Below are 20,705 nucleotides of genomic sequence, written 5' to 3' on the forward strand. Positions count from 1 at the left end.
CCGATTTACTATAAAAATCTATTTGAACTTTGTGTTCGAATCCACATTTTATATGTGTTCTTGGTTTTAAATAAAAATGCTTTAAATTAATTATTGTCATGTAAATTTACCTTCCAAAAGTTGGGCCATGTTTATCATGCGGCATTGAGTGGCCACTGTGGCACATTGCTATGTATGTCGGGGAAGGTGGGGAGGGGAACGTACTCCCTGATACTGAACATTTCAGCCAAAGTGATTATACAAATGAGAGAATTGATATCACTATAAACTCATGATTTCCAACCTCAAGTGGACACCTGATGTGGCCCAGCTGTACAGTGACTGACTCATTGTGTCCCCACTCTCACAGCTCTGATTCCCCCCTGCCCCAACCATCCTCCTCCAATTCTCCTTTCAGGCTTTACCTTAGGAAGTAATCACTCAGGAGCATTTGACACAGTGAATCACTCCCTCCTTCTTGAAAGATCCTCTTTTCTTGGCTTCCATGATACCACTTTCTCCTAGCTTTTCTTAAACACATCTGGCAGCTCCTTCAGAGTCACTTTTGCATGAATCCATTTCCTGCCTGTCTTCCGAATACTGGGGTCTTCCTGGGATCACTTTTCAGCCCTCTTCTCTTTCAACCCTGTTTTGCTAGGCAACCTCATCTACTCTCGGGGTTTGTGCAGATGATCCCCAAAATTGAATCTCTGTGCTACCACCTTCCTTCTGAGCTCCAACCTTATATCCCCTTTGGATGGTTTCCTGACCTCCCAAATTATCGTGTCTAAAATCGAACACTTTATCTCTGTCCCTCTTCCTGCGTCCCCCAACTCAGTAAATGTCACCCATCCACCCTGTCATGTGCCCAGTATTTGGGGAGGTCATCACTGTTGCCTCATTCTCCCTTAACCCTAACATCGAAGACAACGGTAGATCTAGTCTCACTCAAACTACAGAGGGAATCTGTTTACTTCTCTCCATCTTCACTACTGGGCATTCATTGTTTATCACCGGGGGACCATAACAGCCTCCTAATAATTCTCCCTGCTTTAACTCTTGTTCCCTTTCAATTTTTTCTCGAAATAGAAACCAGACTGATCTTACAAAAATATAATTGCATTCGTGTCAATCCTCTGTACAAAACCCTTCAATACTTATTATTGCACTTAGAATGAAATCCCAAACCCTTGACATGGCCTAGAGGGTACTTTGCACTCAATGGCACCAGCCTCTCTCTCTCTAATCCAGTATAATTTGGTGTCAGCCTGGAATGTTCTTCTCCAGGTTTTTGTTTGTTTGTTTGTCTCTCCCCTTAAGCCTCAGGTTAAGTGTCTAACCCCCACTCCCATCTCATTATATGATCTCACACTAACTTGTACTTTCCTTTATATCGTTGTGATTAGATGTTGGTCTGATCATTAACTCATTATCTGTATCCTCACCAGACCCTGAGTTCCTGGGGGCAGGGGTCATGTCTGTATTATTATTGTTGTTATATTATTATTATTATTCCCTCCAGTATACCTCAATGCCTTGACCTTATTAGGAACTCACTAAGCCCATGTTAAATACTGTGGGCACACAAAGAATATGATTGGTGACGCCATTCCTCACTGAGAAGGCTGCACAGTCCTGTGGGGTTCCTAGTAGATGGGACGCAGGATCTCTGGGGTCCGAGCCTGTTTCTAGGAGAATGGTGCTGGACAATCCACTTTTCATGTCGCTGGGCTTCATTTTCCTTATCTGGAAGTTTCCCTGCTCCTGTCTATGCCCACCCCCAACCCACCCCATGATTCCCATCACAATCCCTTTTAAGGCTAAGATTTCTTTCTATGGGGGAAGGTAGCAGAGGGGAATAAAAGTTTTCCCCACAGAGCCTGCCCAACTGTACTGCCCAGCTGCATAGGCTGATTATTATTGGTACTTTAAAGTAGAAATGTAATTAGTGTATTCGTTCTTAATTGCATCGTTGACCATGAGTAGCACAAAATCCATTCACCTAAGATTATCCTTGGAGAAGTTTTGGACACAATAAAGGCAAGCTTATTATTACTCCAGCATCGCTGTGTTTTATTGCCCCCTGGTGGCGACGTTAATTACTTAGCCCTGCACGTTTGAAGATGCTGCTGTTTAAACCGGGGTCCAAAGATTTTCCCCTGGAGATCATGGTATTCGCTTCTCTCCGAGTAAAACTAGAGACAAAGGGCGTGAGGGCATTCTCTTGATGAAAACTTCTGTGTCGGCTCCACATGCATTTTTTTCCTTAAGGGCGATTGCTCCCTCCCTTTTATGTCCCTTCCCCCAGGAGACATTTTTGTCCCCTCTGAGTCGCCATCCAGGGAGGCAACCACCAGAGCGATTAGCCATTTGGTCTCAGAGAACAACTGCTTGGGGACCCCCATTTTAGGGAACAATATTCAATCCGATAGGAGCTAGCTTTCACATGGGACTTAGATGTTCAGGCGGCAAATTGATTCAAATGTATAAAATAATAGAAGAACTACCAACAATCAGACATCTGAGGTTATGTATAATAACTGCATATAATAATTGCATTCTAGGGAAGTGTCACCTGCACACATGTTTTCATGTTTCCAAATGCATTTTCACTCTTCAAATCAGAAGCTTACCCAAGAGACACAAGTCAGCTACTCACAATTGTACATCCCTTTTTTAGCCTTTGAGATGAAGTAGGGAAAAGGTGGATATGGGGAATGTTTCTAATTGATAGAAAATGCTTTAACAGAGTTGAAGAAATATATATATATCTTCAGAGATGGCTGCTTTTATCGTTAAAGGAAACAATTCAATAAGAAGTGACTGACTGTTCAAAAAGGAGAGCTAGCAGTGGAAACGCAGTTTTCCCTGCTCTCTGCATTCCCATTTTTGTCTCTGTAGCACTGGATTTAGAATCAGACAGTTCTGGGTCTGAATCTTGACTCCTTCCTTACCAGTTGTGCTACTTTAGGTAAGTGACTTAAGATTTCTAAGCCTCAGGATCTTCTAATCATCTACAAGATGGGTATAATACCCACCTCATACACTTGTTGTGAAGTTCGAATGTAATATTATATGTAAAATGCTATGCAAAATGCCAGGCACATATTAGGCATTCAAGAAACAGTAGCTATTACCATAACTGTAATTATTCTTAAGGTTATTCAGAAGGGTATGAATGATCTTGAGGGGAAAAAAATAACATAAAGCCAATCAAAGCTAATCGTTTGCATTCAGGAGCAATATTTAATCTCTTTTAAGAAGAGAATCTCTTTTAGGAGATATTATGAATAACAAATAATTGACAAATAATATTCGTTTTATACACTTATTTCTTCCTGTCTCCCTGGGGCAGGCAGAACTCTAAAATGGCCCCTAATATCCCAGGACCCTAGTGTATACCCCCTGTATAATCCCATCTCCTTGAATGTAGGTAGACCCTGTAATTATGTTGGGGTGTCACAGTCATGGTTAGGTTAAATTATATGGCAAAGGTGAAGGCATTTCACCTAAGGTTCTACATTAGTTTATTTTGAGTTAATCAGAAGATTATCCTGGGTGGGCCTAACCAAATCAGGTGAGCCTTGTTTTGTTAAGCAATTGATTTTATTTTTTTTAATTTATTTTTTATTGAAGTAAAGTTGAATTACAATGTTGTGTTAATTACTGCTGTACAGCAAAGTGACTCAGTTATACATATATATACATTCTTTTTCCATTATGGTTTATCACAGGATATTGAATATAGTTCCCTGTGCTATACAGTAGGACCTTGTTTATGCATCCTATATATACCAGTTTGCATCTGCTAATCCCAAACTCCCAATCCACCCCTTTCTCACCCCTCTCTCCCTTGGCAACCAGTTGAGCCCTTTAAAGGAGAGTCTGCAGGTCAGAGATAAAAAGAAATAGCAGAGAATCTCTCCCTTTTGTCTTGAAGAAGCAATCCTCAATGAGTTCCACAGATGCAAGAAAATAAATTCTGCCAATAACTACGTGAGTTTGGAAAAGGATCCTGAGTCCCAGCTGAGACTCCAGCCAACAACTTTTTTGCAGCTTGTGAAATCCTGAACAGAAGACCTGGACTCCTGACCTATGGAAACTCTGAGATAATAAATGTGTGCTTTGCTTCCCTGCTGGCGCAGTGGTTGAGAGTCCGCCTGCCGATGCAGGGGACACAGGTTCATGCCCCGGTCCGGGAAGATCCCATGTGCCGCGGAGCGGCTGGGCCTGTGAGCCATGGCCGCTGAGCCTGCTCGTCCGGAGCCTGTGCTCCGCAATGGGAGAGACCACAACAGTGAGAGGCCCACGTACCGCAAAAAATAAATAAATAAATGTGTGCTGTTTTAAGCCACTAAATTTGTGAAGATTTGTTACGCAGCTATAGAAAACTAATACACTTCCCAATTACTGTTACAAGTAATTACTATTACTTATTACTCCCCCCAAATCCTACCATAATAGTTACTGGTGTTTTAATTTCCCAAAGAATTGGGAAAAGAGACTAGATGTCAAGACCCTTTCTTTCAGTTATTTGATTGCTTCTTTGACTCATGGGTTATTTAGAAGAAAGCTTTTTAGTTTCCAAATATTTAGGAGTTTATTCAGAGATCGTGTCATTGGTTTTTTAATAATATTTCCAGTATATTTTTCCATTTCTCCCCTCCTGGCCTTTGTGCTATTATCATTGTCATACATTGTATCACATAGGTCATAAACCCCATACTATGTTGTTATTATTTTTGTTTAAACAATCAATTATCTTTTTAAAAGATTTAAATAGTAGGAAACATTCCTTTCTATTCATGCATAGTAGTTACTGTTTCCAGTGCTCTTCATTCCTTTGTGTAGACCCATATTTCCATCTTCTATCATTTTTCTTCTGCCTGTAGGACTTCCTTTTCCATTTCTATATATAAGTCTGCTGGTGATAAATTCTTTCAATTTTTGTATATCTGGACAAGTATGTTTTGCCTTTGTTTCTGAAAGATATGTTCACAGGTTATAAAATTATAACTTGCTCCCCCTCTTTTCCTTTCAGTATTTTAAGATGCTATTTTATAGTTCCTCTGTACATGGCAAGTTTTCTTTGTCTGCTATTAAGATATTCCCTTCATCACTGGTTTTGATTGGCTGATTATGATGTACTTTGGTGTAGTTTTCTTTATGTTTCTTGTGCAGCAGATTTCTTGAGCATCTTGGATCTATGGATTTATAGTTTTTATCAAATTTGGAATTTTTTTGTTCATTATTTTTTCAAATACTTTTCCTATCCCTCCACTCCTCTTCAATGGGAACTCCAACTACAGATATTTTAGGCTGTATGAAGTTGGCCTTCAGTTCGCTGATATTCTGTTCATTTTTGGTTTTAGTCTTTTTTCTCTGTGTGTTTCATCTGGAATAGCTTCTATTGCTATGTCTTCAAGTTCACTAGTCTTTTCTTCTGCAATGTCTAACTGGTCATTGCAATGGACTAAATGTTTGTGTCCCTTCCAAAATTCATATGTTGAAATCCTAACCCCCAATATGACTGTATTGGAGGTGGAGCCCTCACAAGTTGGATTAGTGCCCTTATAAAAGGGACCTCAGAGAGCTCTCTCATCCTCTTTCCACTATGTGAGAATACAGTGAGAAGTCTGCCACCGGAAGAGGGCTCTTCTCAGAACTCAACCATGCTGGCACCCTGGTCTCAGACTTCTAGCCTCCAGAAGTGGGAGAAATAAACATCTTGGTTATAAGACATCCAATCTATAGTACTTTGTTATAGCATCCTGACTGGATTAAGACTGTCATTAATCCCATTCAGGTTATTTTTTTTAAATCTCAGACATTGAAGTTTTCATCTCCAAAAGTTCAGTTTGAGTCTTTTAAAAAATATTTCCTGGCTCTAATCTTAACATGCTTAATCTTTCCTTTAGCTCTTTGAACATATAGAACACAGTAATCATAAGTTTTAATGCCCTTGTCTGCTAATTCCAACATCTGTTTTAGTTCTGGGTCTGTTTTGGTTGGCTTATTTTTCTCCTAATTGTGGATCGTATCTTCCTGTTTCTTTGCATGCCTGGTCCATTTTTTTAATTAGAATTCTGACAATATCAATTTTATCTTGTTGGGTCCTGGATAGCTTTGAGTCTCTATAAATATTCGTAAACTCTGGGGTGCAGTTCCATTACTTGCACGCAGTTTCAGATTTTGCTTTTATGATTTGCTAGGTGGGGCCATAGTGATGCTTAGTGAAGGGCTAATTTTTTTCCCACTACTAAGGACAAGTATTTAGTACCTTCTGAGTACTCCAACCTATGCCTGCTGAGGTTTTCTAGTCTGACTGGTGGGAACAGGCACTGTAAGAGCTCAGAGTTCTATTCCCTCTAATCCTTTTGGGTGGTTCTTTCCCCAGCCTTGAGTAGTTTTCTTACATGCCTGTGTTGATCAGTCCTCCACTGAGTACTCAAGGGGACACTCTGCAGTCCCCAGAGTTCTCTCTGTCTCCTCTCAGGTACTTTGCACCCTGCAAACTCTTGCCACCTTTTCCCTCCCTGGACTCCCAGCATCTTCTCCTCAATTCAAGGACTCTGCTGGCTGTTTGGGGTTTTCTTTCCCTGTACCATCATCTGGAATCTTTCTCAAGGCAGTTAGATAAAGGTAATCATAGGCTCACTCTATTTGCTTTCCATCTCTCAGGGACCACTGTCCTTCATTGCCTGGTGTCCACTGTCTTAAAAGCCATTGTTTCACATATTTTGTTTTTAATTGTTTCTGGTGGGAGGGTAAGTCTGCTTCTTATTACTCAATCTTGATTGGAAGTCTATCTGAATCATGTTACATCAGGGGAAAGGGAGAAGGTTGGAGGCATCACTTAACCAAATTTTTGATGCTGTCAAGATATATAATAATCATAAAACAGATAATTTTTTAAAAATATATAACAGATTGAGGAAAGAGGACAGGGGAGATGTCTCTTTTTTTCCTCTTGCGGCAACTTTGAAGCATTCTTTGCTTTTTTTTTCCTAACAGAATGGGAAATAAAAGAATTCTTATATTGTTGCTAAATTGAATTCAACCCAAGCTAAATGTATTGTATAAGAGGATAACAAGCTGAATATTCCCCTCTAGCAGTTTGAAGGGATATCACATGTGCTCTGAACAACTGAAAGTACAATTTTACTGCATTGTGTGGTGTACTTTGAAAGTAAGATTCTCCCTTCTAGGTGAGCATCACTGCTAATATTACTGCAAATATCTGTTACTGTTGCCCTTTCTGCACTTAGCTGGTAAATAGTCAGCCTAATTAATAGTCAGCTGGGATTCACTCTGGAGGGGGAATAAGAATAAACTCAGCAGGAAAGTTGTAGGCTTGCCCACTACGGACAGTTCTTCAGTTCTTTTAATTCTTCAGATACTGCACTGAAAGAGATTGATGGATCCATTAGTGATAAATCCTGTCAGGAGAGAAGCATGTTCCCTGCTGCAGTGCTTCTGGAGCACATCACTGTCCGGGCATAATCTTGGGGTCCCCGTCAGAGTCCCCACTGCCTGTTTGTAAAGTAAAAATACATTTGGAAAAAAAAAGGAGGATTTTTGTCATGAAATACAGTATGAGCCTCTGCTGAGTGCTGGAGAAACTCTGCTAAGGGAAGAAGAAACAGTGGGATTCATGCAGGCGACGTGGACTTAGGATCACTGGGTGTGACCATATCGTGGGCCCATAGATTGACAAATGAGCCCCTTTCTGACCCTCACACACCTGATACAATGAGTATAATAATACACAACCTCCCCAAGAACAAGAAGGAGATGGTACTACTTCTCTTGGGGTTCCACCCAGTCCTATGAGCAATGATGCTGACATTAGTTGCCTCACTGACCTGGACCCTATATTCTCCTACTCCCGGGCAGCCACACTGGCCTCCACCCTCTCCCTTGCACAGTCTAAGCATGCTCTGGCACAGGGCATTCTTACTTGCTGTCCTCTCTGCTTAGAAAACGCCGTCTCCCTCCATCCACAAAGGTCATTTCCTCTCTACCCCTCCTGACCCCTCATCTAAAATTATAGCTCCCCCCCCCCCAACCTCCCAGTTACTTTCTATCCTTTTCTGAGCTTTATTTTCCTGCATAGCACTTTTCACCACCTCCCAGGGTATCCGGCTACTCTTTTGTGTATTCCGTTGCCACTCTAGACTCTAAGCTCTTTGAAGGCAGGGACTTTGTTTTGGCCTCTCCTGTACCCTCAGCACCTGAACGGTGCCTGGTGCACAGTAGGAGCTCACTAAATATTTGTTGAGTGTAAATAAGCAAACATGTAGAACAAATGGCAGGCTCCAAAAGTATGTGTGGATGACAAGAAGATTGGCTTGGTTAGGTGGAAGTAACAAATGATGCTTGGCCATAAATTAAAATTCAATACATCAGACAATGGGAGATTTCATGGGAGCCTATAGGTATGGTGTCAGCTGGGGTGTCTGAGGGGCAATCTAGGAAGGTGATGAAGGATTCATGAGAAAAATGAGTCAGGTTGGGTCTGAAACACTTCCCCAATAATTAGTAAGAAGAGCCTCTGGAAGGACAGGGGCGGCCGTCATCCCGTAGCTGGCTGATGTACACTCCGTGGAGAGTGGAACAACACAGGCTTTTTTTGACCCACACAGTTACTTTACTAGCACCTGAAAGTGTGGTGGCAGGTACCTCACCACGTGCAAAAAGTGACCATCAGCTGCCACTCAAGAGCATTCACAAAACTGAGCTGGAGTTTAGCATTAGCCCTCGAGCTGGCATTCTGAACACGGACCTTTTTTTTTAAGAATGAATGACATTTTTTCATTCTAGGTCCACAGTCTCTGCATGACCCTTCTACTCTTAATAGTTGTCCCTACAAGAATTCCACCTGCCGACACCTGGTTGAAAGGTAGGGCTAAAGCAGATGTTATCACACACCAACTCTGAGCTCAGCAGAGCACCTGACACTTAGTAGGTGCCCAATCCATGTTTGGGGAATTAAATGGAAGGGAGCTATTTCTGCAAACAATGACACTGGTGCCACCTGGTATGGGGATGAAGCCCATTCAGGCACAGGGAATTGAAGAACTGAGTTCCTCTTTCCCACCGGAGGCTGGTCCAGAGCATACTCTAGACTCACGCACACTTCTCTGTTTGGGAAAGTTGTCCTTACCTTTCCCCTTCATAAAAAATCTTTCTCTCTCTCTGTTTCCTTATTGTCTCTCTCTCTCTGTCTCCCTCCCCCATCCCTAACTCTCAAAAAGAGTACTTGTACCTGAATTTCAGTCTTCACAGAGAGAGAGAAATCAGTAACAGCCTCCCTGTGATGAATCTCCTGGAGAGACTCAACAGACTTTTGAGGGGAGAAGAGCTGTAATTTCCCTCCAAGTAATTCAGACTATCAGGCCCTCACCACAGCTTGTTCCGAAAGAGAGCACGGAGCAGGCAGCTCGCTGGGGCTGCTATAATTGTAGAGCCTGATCAAAGACAAGACAGAGGGAAGGAGAGCGAAGCAGGGAATCATGGGGCTTGTGTGAACCCCACCCGCTCAGAAGGGGGCTTCTCCAGAAGAAAGGAAATTGGCAGCATCCACTGTGAAAAGGGCAAGGCTTGCTTTCGGTTGGTGGTAAATGACAAGTGATATTTGCACTCTTTTTTAAAAATTATTATTTTCCTAGAGCTTTGGGGCCTGATGCATGAGGGCTAGAGGGCAGATGAACTGTCCTTGTGGGTCTAAAAATGAGATGTAAGCAAGCTTGTGGTTAAAAAAAAACCTAAAAAACTAATCTTGTTCAAAAGCCAGATTATCCAACAAAACTTGTTTTCTTCACTTGCAGTGATGTTAGTTTGATAAAGCTGTGGACTTTCAGTCAGAGTTTAGAATTTTACAACTTTACAATAAAAAAAAATAGGTCAACCCTAAATGTCAAAATATAGTCTAAATCGTCTTAGCTGCCCTGAATTTTGTAATTACTGTGGGTGAGTGAAGCATTTTCCATGCCTATATATATATTTAGTTAGTTATATATTAAATATATATATTAGGACGATTAAATATATAACCCAGTAACCCTAGGAGGTAGGTATTATTGCTATCTCCTATTTTAAAGATGAGTACACTGAGATTTAGGAAGGTGAAATAATTTCCCAAGGTCAAAGGTTGATCTTCTCTGAAGCCCAGATTCTTCTCCCCTCTGCTCTTTGCAATGTGGCAAGCATGCCTATGCATATGAATAACTCCAAATGCTTCTTAAAAATGCAGATTCTGGGGCACCCATCTCAGAGATTCTGATCCAATGCGTTTGTTCGTATTGCTGGGAATCTGCATTTATGACAACATGCAGAGGTTATTCTGAAACAGATGCTACAGTACCTCACTTTGAGAATAGGTGCTCCAGGGGCTATTAAATATTCAGCATCCTCCTAGTCAAGTCCTTTTATTACAAGAGTGAGGCGCTGACCCCCAGAGGTTAAACAACTTCCTGGAGGCCAGTCCACTACCAAGCCAGCTGGCCCAGCATTCTTTCTACCACATTCCAGTGGAGAAAAAATTCAAGTCTCTTAGAAAGCTTTGTTCTCCCCCTAGTCTTTCAGTTCTGCAAGCAGCCAAACTCCCCTAGAGTATCAAACAATATGTTCAAGGCCAGAGCGGAAAAATCACACCACTCATTCTAAAAGGCTCAGTGCTGCGTGCCCACGTACTGCCAAAATTAGAAGCGGTGAAAATCACTTAAATATTACTTTTCTTTAATTGTGAGAATATCAGTGTGTGAAAATTGCCATGTGTAAACTTAAGAGTTGTTACAGCTTTCTAAAAAGCGAGTTTGCCTTTCACTGCCATTCAGCGAGGACTGGTCCCCCTCTTACACACCCCCATTAAGCCCTCAGCACAGTCTTAGACCCATGTAAGACCTAAAGGTGGCTCAGAACTGGTTCTTAAGGGTAGATGTAAATGGAAGGCTTATAATTCTATGAGATTATCATGGCTACACTTCCTGTGAAGCTGCCATTCACTGAGGTATTCCTCTGAGATTGGCATTTTCTCTCTGTATTTACCCAGTTTGTGTTGAATGAGCCAACATCCAGATTGGTGGCTTAATGCCAAGGTTTGGTAAACAATTGTTCCCCTGTTTGTGGGCTTATTCATTTATTTCTGGGTGTTCCCTGCCAGAATCTGTCCTATCAAGTCCCTTAGAGGGAGGCCTAAAATACGCTTGCACTCTGCATTTTAGGCAACTCCATTAATTCATCGCTGGTGTCACGGCAAGCTTTCGCACAGGGGTTGCAAAAATCTTGATTATGCAAATGTGTTGTTGTGTATTTCCTAACAATACGCTGGTACAACTTGCCTTGACTCATAGTAGTTTTATCACACAACCGCTCAGATCCATGAGGTTTCTAAGTGTGCTTGGTTCTGTTACTGCGGCAACCTACCCCAGTGGATTCCTCAGCTATAAACTTCACATCTGAGCGACACAATGTGTGCGTGAAGGGGAGGACTGTTTTCCAGAAATACAATGTTTGGGTTGAAGCGTCTGACAAAGGACGTGAAGAACCAGAACAATATGGGGTTTTTAAATTAGGTCTTTAAATTCAAGATGACACTTGAAATACCACCCTCTTTCTTACAATCTGGTGCTCTTTTTTCTTTTTCCAGAAACGACAAGCGTTCCTGCGCTAAGTATCAGGATGCAAAACAGCTGAGCGGCACAGGGAAGTTTTGTTCGCTACTCCACAGCCATCCTGTTGAACAGGGCACTCGATAGAAGCAGGGGAGGGTTTTAGCAGTTGAATGAAGCCACTTAACAAAATGTTTCATGGGCCTGGGAGTTGTTAGTTAATGAGATAAATTCCCCTCGTATGGCAGCTCTTTCCTGGGAGTTTTTGGCCCTTCTGGAAGCAGTACAAACTCTTTCAGGCCGTTGGGGTTCCGCAGAATTATTTCATGCCCTTGTGGGAATTACTTTATCATTTTAAATCAGAGATCAGCAAACATTTTCCATAAAAGGCCAGATAATAAATATCTTCAGCTACGTAAGCCATATGGTCTCTGTCACAACTATTCAACCCTGCCATTGTAGCAAAAATTAGTCAGAGATAATATGTAAACGAATGGGGGTGTCTCTGTTCCAATAAAACTTTATTTACAGACAATGGAACTAGGATGCCATGTAATTTTCAGGAATTACTAATTAATGTTCTTTTTTTCCTATATTTTTTCAACCATTTAAAATCTATTCTTAGCTCATGTGTCAGATAAAGACAGGCAGTGGGCCCTAGTTTTCCCATCCTTGCTTTAAACCAATTGACTGATAAAATAGAAACACCAACATAGTCATCAGCTTCCCTCATTTACCTAATCCTTAGCAAGCCCTCAACAATGTCAGCTATTACTGAAATAATTAGTCAGTTGGGACACGTTTGGGAATGAAGGTCAGCACGTAATTTTTCTATGCATAGGAAGAATGCTGGTAAACTCAGTGGATTTGGTGGTGGGATCAGAATTGATTTCTCTGACGTCCCACTTCCTAGAAAAGCTTAGGGTCTGAACTAAAATTGTAGAGCTTTCAATGTGAACTCTGAAACCCCTTGGCGGCGTGGTACCAACCGCTGCCCCCGCCAACCCCCGCCGCCCTGATATACTAACCTTCCCAGTGCTGTGGGGAGACACGTCTGCTCTCTGGTTTGCCCGTCATCCCTGGAAGGGTAACTTTCAGAACAGACAGGAGAGGAAAAGCTACCTCCAGAGCTTGGGTGATGGCAAGTAAGGATTTTCTTTTCTTCTTCACTCTGATCCACTAACGTGCAAAGATCCTTTCTCTACCAGGGAAGAGGATGAGAAGCTGGTGTGGCACTCAGGCTCCTAGTTGTAATTTTATGTGATAAAGGTGCTTTCTAGACAGAGGATACCTTGATAAAATGAGGCCAGGGTTTCTTTTCCTCTATGCTTGATTGTCTAATAAACTTCATTTTAATCTTCCCTGTCATTTGCCTCCTCTATTCTTTCTCCTTCCTCCCATTTTTCCTTTCTCCTTTCTGCCTTTTGAAGTCATGATTTGATATTCTGATGAGTTCTGCACCCTTCCCCCTCCAAGTGTGACCCTGTGCAAAAAGCGACAGAAGCACTGGGAGCTTTTCAGAAATGTGGGATTTGGGGCCGCACACTAAACCTACTGAATCATAATCTGCATTTTAACAAGATCTCCAGGGTGTGCACTGTAAAGTGTGAGAGGCCCAAGTCCTTACAATACCCTCATCGCTCCAGAGGGAAAAAAAGCTCAAGACAAAGCTCAGGCTTAAATAGATTCCGGAGGGAAGTAAAAACTTGACCTTCCAGAGGTTATTCATATCTGAGGAGAAAAATGGGGAGTAGTAGTCAAACTTTAAAGTGAGCAAGTGACAGCCCTGCTTGGGTGAGCCTCGAAGGATTTTTCCCTCTAGCAGTCATCCAGGTGGAAACAGGTTATCCAAGACCAGAATAGGATAGTTAAGGACACAGAGCCTGGAGCCTTAGAATAGCGCCCCAGCTCCAGTGAAGGGAGATGTGGAAATGATACCAGCACACATTCTTAGGCTGCGGGTAACAGAGGCCGCTTCACTGCAGAGAGAGGTCAGAGGACGGTGTAGAGGGCAGAGGCATTCCTTGGCATTCTGGAATAAACAGTCAGTGGTGTGCTCTCTGGGGGAGGGGGAAGGGGGGGGGGGGGGGGTTGCTGGGGTGGGGAGAAAGCCTTTGATTTGGAGCATTTACCAGTTTTCATGGTGTACATAGTCCTACCTTGGCTGATTTTAAACTATCAACGTGATATCACTGAAGGTGGAGTTGGGAAGAGACACCCAGTAGCACACCATACAGATACAAGAGACGTCAATAAACTCAGAAACGTAGTAAGTTGTAATAATTAGAAACTGATTAAAATAATTTCCTCTTCTTCAATTAGAAACTGAGTTGTACTTATTACCTTTGTTTTTAATATAACTAATTTGTGAGTTTATATAATTTAATTTTTAGTAATGGCTGTGTTGAACAGCTAGGTCCAAATATTCCCGAGAATTGTCTCTCATGAGACAGTACAAAGCAGGCTCCAGCACATACCTTTAAAAAGGGCATTTTTCTACCTAGAGGGGTGGGATAGGGAGGGTGGGAGGGAGACGCAAGAGGGAGGAGATATGGGGATCTATGTATATGTATAGCTGATTCACTTTTTTATAAAGCAGAAACTAACACACCATTGTAAAGCAATTATACTCCAATAAAGATTTTTTTAAAAAACGGGCATTTTTCACAACTTTGGACTGTAAATGATAGGATGCCTCAAAAGATAGCTGCACAGTACATTTGGGTATCATTCATTCACACTGATGTCCTAGCAAGCCTCTGTTCACAGATGGCCTTCAAAGGAAAAAAAAAAAAAGATCTGTAGTATTTCACTCTTACAGTTCATCCTACAAACTTCCGTTAAACTTTCTCAAGAACGTTTTATAAGTGTCCTCTGTATTGAGTTCTAGTTGAGAATTTTTCAGTTTCCAATTGGAACATTTCATGTGACTTATTACACCCATGAGTTAACACAGAGAAGTTCCCAAAACACCATTTTAGCCTGGCTTCAACTCTTCATTCACAAATTTTTAATGCCTGTCGCTCAACAATCACAATGCCTTGGCTTGAGTTTCATCTCATCTTTCCTCTTCTTCAATTTTAGCCAAAGGAAAATTGACAGGCAGCACCCTCACAGCAGTAAGGCGAGTGAAATGAGCTTAAATGGTATAAAGCAAATAATCAGCTTCCTATAACACAGCTGACCATTAATTTCCTTAGCAGGACCCAGAACTTTTACGACATTTCCAAGAATCCTTTCTCGTATTTGCCTGGTGTTACGGATACACGGGACAGAGTGAGGCCACCTGGTGCCTCATTCCAGCTCCCTCATTAACTCCCCCCCCACCCCCCCACCCCCGTCTACGTCACTCAACCTCACTGAACCTAAGTTTGCAGCCTGTAAAATAAGGGGCTGGTAGATAACGTCTAGATCCCTTTCAACTCTTTTAAAAATAATTTATTCTGGAAAATAAAAATTAATTGGAAATAGGATAAAAAGAAAAAAAATCCAGGAAGGAACAACTTGTTGCTCATGTGGGCGGTCCGCCTGGTCTGCCTTTCTTTGATGGATGCCACCATTTTAATTCTCTGAGAGAAATATGCACACCCATCCACCCTCTTTCCTTACAAGGTAACAGCCCATAAAATGCACCTTCCATAAAAATGATTTGCATGACCCATTTCGCGGCTGCTGAGCTGTTTATGATCCTAAAAGTCTGGTTTTCTTCACTGAGTGGGCTTCTGTTTGCGTGCCCGTCCCCTCCAGGGTCTCCCTGCGCCACTGCAGTCTGCTGCCAGCCGGGCCGCCTCCACCGTCCACCTGTCCTCAAGCGCCGCTTCCGCCGGCGGGACTCCTACGGTCGCCTTCCTCGCAACCTCCTTCTACACAGTCCCCACGGGGTCTGTAGCCCCAAAGCCAACAGCTTGAGCGCCCGGCTGAGGCAGCAGGGGTGGGGACATGCCCCACGATGCCTTGGAAAGGAAAAAAAAAGAGGTCCCCGCAGGATGCTGGCGCCTAGGGTACTTTTAAAACCAGCGTGGCCAGGCAGCAGTCTCTCCCCTCACTAGGCTCGGGAGAGGGCAACCCAGGTGTCCTTTGAACGCCTCCGATCTTGCAGGTCCAGGTTACAAAAGTCCCATTGCCGCCCAGGTCCTATCCGCGTGATGGGGTTTACGGTGGCGACGGTTCCGGGCCACGGCCCTAGTGTCGAGCGCCTCCTGCCGAGCCTTTAAGTGCGCGAGGCGGGAGAGGCTGGAGTCACTGAGGGCGGCTGGGGGAGGGGCAGCGCGCAGGGCCGAAACGCACGTGCGCAAAGAGCGCGGCGAGGAGCGCTCGAGGGCGCGCAGGGGGCGGCCCGGCCTGAGGAGCGCCGTGCGGCGCGCGCCGTGGGCTGCCGACCTTCCCAGGCCGCTGCAGAACAGAGACGTGTGCCCGCGCCTCAGAAGGGCTGGAAAGAGGGATTCAAGGTAAAAACAAAGAGACAAACGGGAACAAAGTCTTTTACCCGGCAGGCCTGGCGATTCCCACGCTTGGAGGCGGCTTGGACGACGGGCAGTGGGTGGGCGGGGAGGAAGCGGCTTTCTTCTGGGGCCGCTTAACTGCTGTCTTAACCAGGTCCCGTGCTGCTACAGGACTAGCTTTTGTGTTTCAAAAGGCCGCGAAGGTGGTCGCACCCCAGGGCAGAGGTAGGAATAACGGGATGAGCGGGGCGTTCGGCACAGAGCTGGTTTGGTGGTGATTCGCAGGGGAAACTGAGAGTTCCTGGGAGCCGCCATATAGGCTTCCGGAAAGTGGGCCCCTTGGGAGTTCCTTAGCGCTGGAAGAGATCTTAGCAGCCGTCTGGCTGAGCCCTCGTGCTGCTCACAAGAGGATCTAGAAGCCCAGAGAGGTGGACAACTTGCCCGAGGCTCCACAGCTCGTTTGGGGGCAGAGCTGGAGATAGGACCAGTTGTCAAGAGTCTCGTCCTAGGACTGCCCACTCTCCCTCACGGTTGCATCTCCCGTAATTCTTCTGGAGAAAAGAATAGGCGCTTTTTTCTAGGGTAGTGTATGGAGGGATGGGCTGGGGGAGGTGGAAATGCGGTCCATGATTTACATCCTCACCACCAGGGCGAGATTCCACAAACAGAACTAGGAACCCACAAAGGTTCCTTCCGGAGCGGTTACCCAAAGACAGTGTTACCATATAATTTATCATTAAAAGCAGAATACTCCTAAGAATGGAAGGGAACCCTATTAATAACTTTGCCCAGACAGTCTGATATAAGCCCATACTGCCTGCCGCAAACCAAGACTTAAGGTCACCCCTTCTGAAGCGCATTTTTGGAACTACAGTTTAAAGAGCACACACTTTCTCTCAGCAGGTGATGGGCAAGACATTCTTCAGTATCAGTTACAGCACCTACTGTGTGTGCGTCCATCAAAAACAAACCAGAGGCAGCTAAAGGCTGGGACTCAGGCTTAGTCCCTGGTGCCCTGGGGGATGCCTGTCCCCAGATGCCCACCCATCTCAACATTGTTTTCTGTTTTCCATCCCAACCGCCACTGTCTGCCTTTAGGGCCCCATTACCTATTATTGGGTCTTTCTGCCTCTCCCATCACCACCCTAACCAGGCTATCTTGCTAAGAAAAAAATTCCGTGCAGTGTGCAAAAGTTTACATTTGGTCCTACTGGTCTCTCTGATGTCATCCTCTGCTCCCCAGACGCTCTCATTCGTGGACCCTCAGGTCTGCCAAGCCAAGAACCTGCAGTGCTCAGTTCCTCCAGGCTTCCTCACCCTCCGTGCCTTTCCCCATGCCATTCCCTCTTCCTGGAATGCCTCCCTGGGTCGCATTTCCCGTGTGCCTCGTGAAATCCTACTTCTCCTGTCAGCGCTGAGCCCGAGCACCACTGCCCAAATACTCTGGTGCTCCCTTATCACGTGGTAAATGTTTGTTTAAAGCTGCTTCTCCCTAATAGATTTATGGGCTTCTTGGGAGCAATTTGGTCATCTTTGTTATTATTCATCACTGCTGTGGAGTAACATTAAGAATGCTGTTTTTCCCTCTCCTTTTCCAAAAAATAATGTGATTTTAAAGTACTAATCCATTTTGCTTTTCCTTGTTTGTGCAAAAATCTTTTAAAATTTATTTTACTGGCATGATTACATATAAGACTTCAGTAGAAGAAAATTTTCACTATTTGAGTTTGTTTTCTGGCCATTTATCATTTGTCCCATTTCATGGTTATTACTGAAAATAATTTTGTTGTATAGAGAAGGAGTGCTGAAAAGCAATCCTCTCCAAGTGTCAAATGCACTAGGTCCCTTTGGGCCAAGCATCTCAAGGCCTGGGAGGGGTTTGGGTTTCTTCCTGAATTTCCTTGCTTGGATTTTGGTACAAGACTCCTCATTAGTCTCCCTGGGTGCTTCCTTCATGACCAGCCTGCACCTGCCCTGCAGCTCCAATCTTCCACATGACCTCCAGAGGGATCGTTCTAAAATAAAATCTGATTATGTCAGTTCTCTGCTGGAAAAAAGTCAGTGACCCACTAGGTAGACACACCAACCAATGGTCAAGAATGTGACTACCTAGGTTTGATTTCTGGATTCACCACTTGTTAGTTGTGTGACTTTGGTTAAGTCATTTGACCTCTCTGTGCCCTGGCTTCCTTATCTGTAAAATGAGGGTAATAATAGTTATTTTATAGAGTTGTGAGGATGAAATGAATTGAGTTCACATTAAGTGCTCATACCAAAGCTTGGCACAGAATAAGCACTTGATATTAATTATTACAATCACTATTATTACCATTATTTATGTGAGATAAAATCCTAAGTTCTTAGTGTGCCTTACTAGCGACTCTCGAGCTGACGCCTGTCAAATTCTCCAGTTTCATCTCTCCTTTCCCTCCGATTCTGGTCAGACCTCACCACGTGTTCCGCAACCCCATTCTGTTCCTACCTCTGTGCCTTTGCACCTGTTCTCTTTCTTTCAGACCTTTCCTTCTTTGTCTTCCTGGACCACAGGCAAATATGCCCCCAGGTTTCAATATGACTCAAGACTACTCTTTGCAGTCCCCCTGCCCCTGCCCCCGTGCTGGTGGAGTGGACCTTACACCTTCTCCTATCATATTTCAGAATTTTTCATTGTACTTATTTGTTTCCATGCTTGCCTCCCATCCTAAGCTATCACTGAGGAAAAGAACTGCTTTTTTTTTTTTGCGGTACGCGGGCCTCTCACTGTTGTGGCCTCTCCCGTTGCGGAGCACAGGCTCCAGACGCGCAGGCTCAGCGGCCATGGCTCACGGGCCCAGCCGCTCCGCGGCATGTGGGATCTTCTGGGACCGGGGCACGAACCTGTGTCCCCTGCATCGGCAGGCGGACTCTCAACCACTGCGCCACCAGGGAAGCCCAAGAACTGCTTTTTGTCTTTGTGTCTCCAGTGCTCGCTACAGTGCTTGGTGCAGAGCAGCCATTAACGAATGTTTCTTGGGTGACTGCATGTCCCTCCCAGCTCCTTCAATTCCTTAGCATCTTCCTGTTTCCTAGTAGCATAACTAGACTAATGGCACTCAGCAAGGAGGAAATTTAATATTAAAATAACCTGAAAATAGACTCAGAGTTGACTCACGTCTGTCTGTACCTCTCTTTCCCTACCCCAAGCATTTGACTTTGGAAATCTGATCTGGGAAAAGTATGATTATTAATTAAACACTCTCAGGCTGTCAGAACAGTACTTTTTGCTACCTTCATAAATGCGTAAGGCTGAGAGTTTACTAGTTCAGCAGTGTCTTTTAAATGAGATGAACATGTTTGCTTGCATGAAATATTTATGTTTCTTAGCGGCACGACTTCAAAATATTCTGAATCAAACTTCTTGAGATCTGCCTGCAGAGTTTCTGTTCACTCTCCCTTAAAGTGGAAAGAGGACATGGTAATAAAATAATGCATAAGAAGGAAAGCATGGGAAACTTTTTTATTTAGAGAAATGCTCTTCTTCTATGTGATTAACTCAAAGTTTCTTGCTTAATATAAAAGGGGAGAGACTAGATTGGAATAGATGATCTCTAAGTATCCTTCACAGTTTTCCCCTAAACTTTGACAAGAAAATTCTTGTTTGTCGTCAGTAAAAGGAGCTAACTTTTAAAGTGCAATTAAAAATATATATTTATATATACATTGTAAAGCAATTATACTCCAATAAAGATGTTAAAATATGAATATATATATATATTTCTGTTTGGTTTTTGGAGGGTTGCTATTTATTATTACATTTATTTGAAGTACACTAGAAAAAAATCAAAATTTGATGAGAAAATTCTTCCTGTATGTCTACAGACAAATATATTTATAAAATGCATCTGCCAGTAATTTGATTTCAGAAGGTTTCAGCTCCAGGGAGCCTTGACAAATGACTCCCTCCCTCCAAGCTGTTTGGCAAATTTGTTTCCCCAAAGCTTTAGAACACAACATATAATACTGCCAGACCAACCAACCAACAAACAAACAAAACACCTTTCTGTAGTTAAAAGTAATACCTTTTTCGGAATGGTGTTAATTCCCATGCATAGCTGTTACCTTGGAATTCACAGTTTTTCAATTCTGTCTAAAATTTATCAATTTTTATTAAGACAAGGAAGCATAAAATGAAATTGATACAAAATGTGGAAACATTGAATCTGTACTTCTGCTACAACTTCATCTCAAGGAAAAAATAAAACCTTCGACCCACCTCCCCACCCCCTTCCCCCAATACCATTGCAGACAGACTTCTTATTGGTGTGAAAATATAAACGCACGCATAGGTAGACCAGGAAAACTGTCTATGCCGTATCCCTGTGAGGCATAGATCTAATTAGTTTGTAAATATCTCTCATCTTTGGACTATGTCTATTCTCAAGTCTAGATTATGAAATTGGGTGTTAAAATTTCCAGAATGTGTTGCACATAGATAAGATGTTTGAAAGACTTCTTAGTTTGCAAAAGAGAAAAACCTTAAATTTCTGCTCTGGAAACTGAAGGCTGGTGCATGTTCTTTTATGCTGGAAGCTTGTGTTTCATTGACTACAATTTAAGTTTTGGTCACTGACAGAGCTTGAAGGCAGACCATACCTAAATAAGCGTAAATGGAAAAGTTCCTTGCTCAGGCCTG

The 20,705-nt window shown here is 43.1% G+C and overlaps 1 protein-coding gene across 1 annotated transcript in view; it reads left to right on the forward strand.

Annotated features, from left to right (window-relative positions):
- STMND1 (stathmin domain containing 1) overlaps window positions 1-20,705 on the forward strand; it is a 70,909-nt gene that overhangs the window by 22,453 nt on the left and 27,751 nt on the right. The window contains 1 exon segment of the mRNA XM_073810210.1: window positions 15,807-16,039. Within this exon segment, the coding sequence (XP_073666311.1) occupies window positions 15,807-16,039 (233 nt within the window).

The sequence above is a fragment of the Tursiops truncatus genome, chromosome 10 (assembly GCF_011762595.2).
Source record: "Tursiops truncatus isolate mTurTru1 chromosome 10, mTurTru1.mat.Y, whole genome shotgun sequence".
NCBI classification, from domain to species: domain Eukaryota; kingdom Metazoa; phylum Chordata; class Mammalia; order Artiodactyla; family Delphinidae; genus Tursiops; species Tursiops truncatus.